Source organism: Zea mays, chromosome 7, assembly GCF_902167145.1.
Source record: "Zea mays cultivar B73 chromosome 7, Zm-B73-REFERENCE-NAM-5.0, whole genome shotgun sequence".
In the NCBI taxonomy this organism is placed as follows: domain Eukaryota; kingdom Viridiplantae; phylum Streptophyta; class Magnoliopsida; order Poales; family Poaceae; genus Zea; species Zea mays.
The window spans coordinates 122,700,969-122,709,213 of NC_050102.1; the positions used below are offsets into that span (position 1 = coordinate 122,700,969).

General features: G+C 50.9%; 1 protein-coding gene across 1 annotated transcript; it reads left to right on the forward strand.

Moving 5' to 3' along the window:
* The first annotated feature begins 3,754 nt into the window (after window positions 1-3,754).
* Window positions 3,755-7,775, forward strand: LOC103632778 (putative leucine-rich repeat receptor-like serine/threonine-protein kinase At2g24130). The gene is made up of 2 exons (XM_008654511.2): window positions 3,755-7,040; window positions 7,149-7,775. The coding sequence occupies exons 1-2, from the start codon at window positions 4,103-4,105 to the stop codon at window positions 7,568-7,570; spliced, it is 3,360 nt and encodes a 1,119-aa protein (XP_008652733.1). The 5' UTR covers window positions 3,755-4,102; the 3' UTR covers window positions 7,571-7,775.
* The last annotated feature ends 470 nt before the right edge of the window (window positions 7,776-8,245 follow it).

Below are 8,245 nucleotides of genomic sequence, written 5' to 3' on the forward strand. Positions count from 1 at the left end.
TCCTGACAGCCATAACGAAAGATTTGGCCATGACTGAAGCATTGCCACCATACGAAGATACTGTTGCTTCGTAGCTCATCAAAAACTGCTTTGGGTCTGAGTGGCCATCGAATACGGGAAGCTGAGGCGGCTTGTAGGACGGAGGCCAAGGTGTAGCCTGCAGCTCAGCGGACAGAGGAGAAGCATCATCAAAAACAAAATTCCCATGATGGAAATTGTCATACCAGTCATCTTCGTTGGGAAAACCCTCCTGATGAAGGTCTTGGTGCTGAGGCCTTCGGTGCTGCTCATCCTGGGCAAGATGACGAACTTCTTCAGAGGCTTCGTCGATCTGCCTCTGCAGTTCAGCTAGCCTGGCCATCTTTTCTTTCTTCCTCTGTACTTGTTGATGAAGCATCTCCATATCTCTGATTTTTTGATCTATCTCGTCCTCTGGTGGTGTCGGGCTGACAGCCTTCCTTTTCTGGCTTCGGGCCTCCCGAAGGGAGACTGTCTCCTGATTGTGGTCCAGTGGTTGCAGAGCTGCAGCCCCAGTCGCTGAAGCTTTCTTCGGCGCCATAACGAAGGTTTATGATCGCCGAAGGTGTTCAAAAAACTTCAAAGAGTGGAAGTAAGTTCACCGGAGGTGGGCGCCAATGTTGGAGACTTGTTCTCAAATGCTTCAACTAGAAGGAGATGATAGTACAAGCGTGACGCAAAAAGCGAATGCCAAGTCAGCGTGAACAGTACGGGGGTAATGTTCACCTATTTATAGGCACGGGACACAACCCATACAAAATTACATTCATGCCCTTTACACTTGATAATAATTCTATAGTAATCTGTCGAGGTCTTAAATAGCCTTTTCATCTTTAAGTCGGTTTCACTTTTTGCTGTCACGCCGAAGCTTTCTTGCTCACACCTTCGGCGCTGCACCAACCTTCGTATTATTCTGGTTTACTGTGATGCCGACTTGAGTCCGAAGATACCTGTTCACACATTATACTCCAGAAATACTGTTAAATCCTGTTTTTGAGGACCTTCGGATGCCGAAGGTCCCCAACAACGACAATGGCAATAGTACTAGCTTTTGGCACAATATTTGGTGTGATTTAGAACCTCTGTCTTCTAAATATCCTTGTCTGTTTGATATTGCTTATGACAAGAATATCACAGTGGCAAAAGCCTTTTCTTCTGAGTTTAGAGCTGTGAATTTTAGGAGAAGGATCTATGGTGCTTTGGAAGATGAATATAATCGCCTTATTACACAATGTGATAGTATTACTATCTCTGAGGAGGATAAATCAGTTTGGCTTTTGGGAAATAAAGGTTTTTCTGTCAATTCTTTCTACAAAAATATTAAAAGTGCTCAGATTCCTGTGCCTTCTAGTTTCTTGTGGAAAAATAGACTCCCATATAAAATCAAAGTTTTTTTGTGGCTTGTTAGACATAAAAAGATTTTGACCAAGGATAACTTGTTTAAAAAAAATTGGAGGGGCAATCTGGATTGTATTTTTTGTGGATTTTCAGAATCCATAGATCATCTGTTTTTTCAGTGCTCAGTTGCTAGATTTACCTAGAGAATTGTCTACTCGGCTCTTGGTTTAACTTCTATCCCCATCAGTGTGGATGATATGTTTGGCTCTTGGATTGATAGTTTTAATAATACTGACAAGAACCTGGTTCTATTTGGCTGTGGTGCTGTCATTTGGGTGATATGGAGATGTCGCAATGATTGTTGTTTTGGAACTGACAGAATTAATGATCTGGCTAATGTGATTTTTTCCTGTTGCTATTGGCTTGATACTTGGGCTATCCGTCAGAAAAAGAAGGAAATAAATTTGGTGGAACAAGGAAGCCTCAAAATCAGAAAGATGGCGTGTGAGATCTACAACAAGACTCGTGGTTGGAAGCCAATCGACAGACGGATCCAATGAAGAGTCTGTTGTGTTTGGCTATTTTGGCTCATCAGCTTTATGTTTACTGTTATTCCCCCTCGCCTCGGTAGCTTCAGGTTGCTGAAAAACTTTATGCTATGTAGGGGTTGAACTTGTTTAGTTTCGTGTTTCTCTAGTTTGATCTATGGGATCTATGTCTTGGGTCTGATATGTGCTGTTTCTGGGCTGCTTCTGGCAGTTTGGTTCGTGCAAGTTTAGTTCTGTCGTAGCTGATAGTAATGTATCTTATCGACTTTTAAATTCTGGTTGGCTCTTGGTTCTTGTAAGAACTTGTGTATCTTTCTATTTCGTAATGAAATAGGGGGTTATCCCCTCTGTCAAAAAAACAAACATTTATATTATAGATTCAGATTATATAATCTAAAGTTCATATTATGATAATCTCATAATCTTCTCAAGAGTAGCTTATCTGAGATTATATTTGGCAAAAGGTCAGAACTATAAGGAATGATGTGGTGATTGATCAACTCATTTCATTCCACAAACCAAACAAAAAGTGAGGAGTGAGAAGATGATGTACTAGTTTTTCTCAAATCAAACACCCTATAAGTGCTGAATCCCCACCTCTCCTCGGCTCAACATACTTTAGAGACGTCTTGGATGGTCTGTCGATTCCAAGACAACCATAAGATCTGTTTTTCTCTCTTGATGGGATCCTTTCATGAGGGCAAGATCTAGTTTTTGCAGGAGATTTACGAAACCCTATTCGCGTCTCGTGAATGGTCCGTTGCTCATATGCGGACGCGTCTCGTGAATGGTCCGTTGCTCATATGCGGACAGTCCACGCATCTGCAAGGAAGACCAAAGCGCTTTGCACAGTCGCGGACGGTCCATGCTTACGCAGAAAGGACCCCGCGCGCCGTGCATTTGGCCCTATGGTTTGTTTGGTGATTAGCTTAAAAGCCAGCCAATACATTCACTGTCAGCCTTAAAAAATGCCATGCAAATAGGTAGAAAAATTTTCTCAACACACGTAGCATCCTTCTGAATATTCAACTCGAACTTTGAATATACAAGAGAAACCGAAAATACAGATTTGAATGCTTATTATTATCCTCTCCCGATTCCCTGAAAAATATCTCTCTGTTTTTTTGTTTCCTCCGGCAAATGTCATTGTTTGAAGTGGAATTCAGTATGTTTGGATGCTTGATGCTATCATACTCATCGATGTTTTTTCTTCCAACTTTCATAACTTTACTAAGGCCCTGTTCCAATCTCGCGAGATAAACTTTAGCAGCTTTTTTTAGCTACTTTTAGTCATTTGTAATCTAAACATGAGAGCTAATGGTGGTAATTGAAGCTAAACTTTAGCACTTCAATTCATATAGCTAAAGTTTAGTAGGAAGCTAAAGTTTATCCCGTGAGATTGAAACGGGGCCTAATTCGGTGTTTCAAATTCTTGGGGTTTCCTAAAAAAACTGTGGGTTTGTTTTATTTGCTAGCCGAGTTGTTAATTTCATTGTGTTCAACCAAACTGTTTTAGAGAAACAAATTATGTTGCGGTGTTGCCTAGGCCACTTAGGATTTGCTTAGCAGGCACCACTTCAGGGCCGTGCATGCGTTGACCTACTGGCATTCGCGCTGAGTGCGGCAGCAAACCTGAAACGAAGTGCACAGCCCTGTTGTCATCCTTCCCCACAATCTCCTGCGCTGTGCTCGCCGAGTCGCCGGAGCCTACCACCGCTGCCAAACCAGTCACTTTCGCCACCGTCGCTGTCTCATGGGCGCGGCCGCGCACACACACGCTCCCCGCCGTCCCCTCAACTGGCTCAGTGGCTCGCGCGCCCCCCAACCTACTCATCATGCACAAACCGGGTAGAAAAGACCTGCGTCGTGCGCCGCGCAATCATGGCATCGCGGACGACGTCTCCAGCGTCCACTAGGCCGTTCCAAGCTCCAACCAACGGAAGGCAGGGCATAGGCATAGCCATTCCACAACCATCCCCATCCCTGCAGACCTGTTGCAGCTTCCATGCTTCGCTCTCAACTCTCAAGCAGGTGCAGCTCACTCTGGTTGTTCGTCGCATAACAAGCTCGATCGAGCTAGACAGATGCCACTGTCATGTAGTAGTGGTTTAGGTGCAATCTAGCTAGCCAATAGGTCCGATCATCGCCATCCCCTGGTGGTTACTAGTACTGCACCGGTGCCATCCGACGAGGAGAGGATGAGGGCCCGCACGGCCATTCTCCTCCTGATGCTAATCCTTGTCGTCCTCTTCCTCGCCGCGTCGACGTCGGCCGGCGACGTACCGGGGCGGCAGAAGCGACAGGCCCTGCTGCAGGAGAAGGCGACTCTGCTGGCCCTGAAGCAGGGGCTCAGGCTGCCATCGGCAGCGGCCTTGGCGGACTGGAACGAGTCCAACGCCCACGTCTGCGGCTTCACCGGCGTCACCTGCGACTGGCGGCAAGGGCACGTTGTCGGGCTCTCTCTCGCCAACGTGGGCATCGCCGGCGCCATCCCACCGGTCATTGGCGAGCTCTCGCACCTCCGGATCCTCGACCTGTCCAACAACAAAATATCTGGCCAGGTACCGGCGTCCGTCGCCAACCTCACGCGGCTGGAGAGCCTCTTCTTGAACAACAACGATATCTCCGACACCATCCCTTCGATCTTCAGCAGCCTGTTACCACTCCGGATGCTCCGGAACGTCGACGTCTCCTACAACCTCATCTCCGGTGACATCCCGCTGGCCCTCGGCAGCCTGATTGGGGAGCAGCTCCAGAGCCTCAACGTCTCCGACAACAACATCTCCGGCGCCATTCCTCTGTCCATCGGCAACCTGACTCGCCTCGAGTACCTGTACATGCAGAACAACAACGTCTCTGGAGGGATCCCTCTGGCCATCTGCAACCTGACAAGCCTCCTGGAGCTTGAGATGTCCGGCAACCAGCTGACGGGGCAGATTCCAGCCGAGCTCTCCAACATCCGGGACCTTGGCGCGATTCACCTCCGCGGTAACCAACTCCACGGCGGAATACCGCCTTCCCTCTCCGAGCTGACGGCCATGTTCTATCTCGGGCTCGAGCAAAACGACCTGTCCGGGACCATCCCACCGGCTATCTTGCTGAACTGCACACAGTTGGCCCTCCTCGACGTCGGCGACAACAATCTTTCTGGCGAAATCCCCCGCGCCATCTCGAGCGCCCGCTGCCTGTTCGTCGTCATCAATCTCTACTCCAACAATCTGAACGGGACGCTTCCACGGTGGCTCGCCAACTGCACCCAACTGATGACGCTGGATGTGGAGAACAACTTGCTGGACGACGAGCTGCCCACAAGTATCATCTCGGGCAATCAGGAGCTCACGTACCTGCATTTGTCGAACAACCGTTTCCTGAGCCACGACAACAACAGCAACCTGGAGCCGTTCTTCGTCGCGCTGTCCAACTGCACGCTCTTACAGGAGGTGGAGGCCGGCGCTGTGGGGATGCGTGGGCAGCTGCCATGGCGGCTGGGATCGCTGCTCCCGATGAACACGGGGCACCTCAACCTGGAGCTGAACGCCATCGAGGGCCCAATCCCGGCGTCTATAGGGGACATTATCAACATGATGTGGTTGAACCTGTCGAGCAATTTGCTGAACGGGACGATCCCAACGTCCCTCTGCCGGCTAAAGAGACTGGAACGGCTCGTGCTGTCCAACAACGCCTTGACAGGCGAAATTCCGGCGTGCATTGGCGACGCCACGGGCCTCGGCGAGATAGATCTGTCGGGCAACGTGCTGTCAGGGGCCATCCCCAGCAGCATCAGGAGCCTTTCCGAGCTCCAGACTCTCACCCTGCAGAGAAACGAGCTGTCTGGCGCCATACCTTCAAGCCTCGGCCGGTGCACCGCTCTGCTGGTCATCGATCTCTCCTGCAACAGCTTGACCGGGGTGATACCAGAGGAGATCACCGGCATCGCCATGAAGACACTGAACCTGTCGCGCAATCAGCTTGGGGGCAAGCTGCCGGCCGGCCTCGGCAGCATGCAGCAAGTGGAAAAGATCGACCTGTCCTGGAACAACTTCAACGGCGAGATCCTGCCCAGGCTCGGGGAGTGCATTGCGTTGACGGTGCTCGACCTGTCACACAACTCGCTTGCCGGCGACCTCCCTCCGGAGCTCGGCGGCCTGAAGAACCTCGAGAGCCTCAACGTCTCGAACAACCACCTGAGCGGTGAGATCCCCACTAGCCTGACCGACTGTTACATGCTGAAATACCTCAACCTGTCATACAACGACTTCAGCGGCGTCGTCCCCACCACCGGCCCTTTCGTGAATTTCAGCTGCCTCTCCTACCTCGGCAACCGTCGCCTCTCTGGTCCGGTGCTGAGGCGTTGCAGAGAGCGCCACCGCTCGTGGTACCAGTCCAGGAAGTTCTTAGTTGTCTTGTGTGTCTGCTCAGCGGTTCTGGCGTTCGCGCTGACGATCCTCTGCGCCGTCAGCGTCCGTAAGATCCGCGAGCGGGTCGCGTCAATGCGGGAGGACATGTTCAGGGGTCGCCGCGGCGGCGGCTCGTCGCCGGTGATGAAGTACAAGTTCCCCCGGATTACGTACAGGGAGCTGGTCGAGGCCACCGACGAGTTCAGCGAAGACCGGCTCGTTGGGACGGGCAGCTACGGGCGGGTGTACCGTGGCGCGCTGCGCGACGGTACCATGGTCGCCGTGAAGGTGCTGCAGCTCCAGACGGGGAACTCGACCAAGAGCTTCAACCGCGAGTGCCAGGTCCTGAAGCGCATCCGGCACCGGAACCTCATGCGCATCGTCACGGCGTGCAGCCTGCCGGACTTCAAGGCGCTGGTGCTGCCGTTCATGGCCAACGGCAGCCTCGAGCGGTGCCTCTACGCGGGGCCGCCAGCGGAGCTGAGCCTTGTGCAGCGGGTCAACATCTGCAGCGACATCGCCGAGGGGATGGCGTACCTGCACCACCACTCGCCGGTCAAGGTCATCCACTGCGACCTCAAGCCGAGCAACGTCCTCATCAACGACGACATGACCGCGCTCGTCTCCGACTTCGGTATCTCCCGGCTCGTCATGAGCATCGGCGGGGTGGCCAACGCCGCCGACGTCGGCGCCTCCACCGCGAACATGCTGTGCGGATCCATCGGATACATCCCTCCAGGTACGCACTAGGCACTACTACGTAGTACGTGGCATCCAATGGCACGCTTCCTTGTCCTGATCACTCTCCACGCACTGCCCCGTTTGATCGGTTCTCGATGGACTGAAGAGTATGGCTACGGCTCGAATACGACGACGAAGGGCGACGTGTACAGCTTCGGCGTGCTGGTGCTGGAGATGGTGACGAGGAGGAAGCCGACCGACGACATGTTCGAGGCCGGACTGAGCCTGCACAAGTGGGTTAAGGCCCACTACCACGGCCGCGCCGACGCGGTGGTCGACCAGGCACTGGTGCGCATGGTCCGGGACCAGACGCCCGAGGTCAGGAGGATGTCGGACGTGGCCATCGGCGAGCTGCTGGAGCTCGGCATCCTCTGCAGCCAAGACCAGGCGTCCGCGCGGCCGACCATGATGGACGCAGCCGACGACCTGGACCGGCTCAAGCGGTACCTCGGCGGCGACACCACGGCCACCTTCGCGTCATCGCTGGGATTCTCCTCCACCACGCTGGAAGTGGAAGACATAGATTGAGCAGCTATAGACTAAAGATTTTGACGTGATGCATACATACATGCATAGGCATAGGCGAGCATTCCTAATCCTCCATGACCTGATTTTTAAACGGATGCATAAACTTAGGATTAATTCTTTGAAGGTGTCTGATTGTTGTAATATAAGCCTTGGCCATAGATCTATCTATATGCCACTATATATGATTTCTGTTTCTCTTTCTGAACTGCTCGCTCGTCTGTTTCTTTCTAAACTTCGAATGTCTTCTATCTTTTCAGTAATTGCGTACGTACGTATATCATAATACCTGAATAATTACAAGCTCCTCAGCAAGATGGCCCACGCAAGCAGCGCTTATAGCTATCTTTTCTCGTTGTAAGTTGTAGCATATGTTTCTTTTTCTACTTGAGCATTACTTTTTTCCCAATGGTTTTTGTTTGATAATAAGGGACACAAAGCAAAACATTGTCTATACTATTTTTGCATAGTCCTATTTATGTTGCATTTCTACGCAACACTTTTTAGGCCATCTTTGGAACGCGGTTTCCAGTTTTATGTGAAAAATGAACTGATTACTATAAAATTCACGATGATTCCTCTAAAATTTCTATATTCCAAAGGAGGCTTAGCGAGCGAATGGAATAGTTTATTAAAATTTCATCATTTTATTTTGATATAAATATTTATATATTGTTG

Bases quoted from the DNA above. Each gene is read 5' to 3' on its own strand.
- LOC103632778 (XM_008654511.2), top strand. From the start codon at position 4,103: ATGAGGGCCCGCACGGCCATTCTCCTCCTGATGCTAATCCTTGTCGTC. The intron at 7,041-7,148 runs GTACGCACTAGG...GATGGACTGAAG, and splicing joins CATCGGATACATCCCTCCAG to AGTATGGCTACGGCTCGAAT.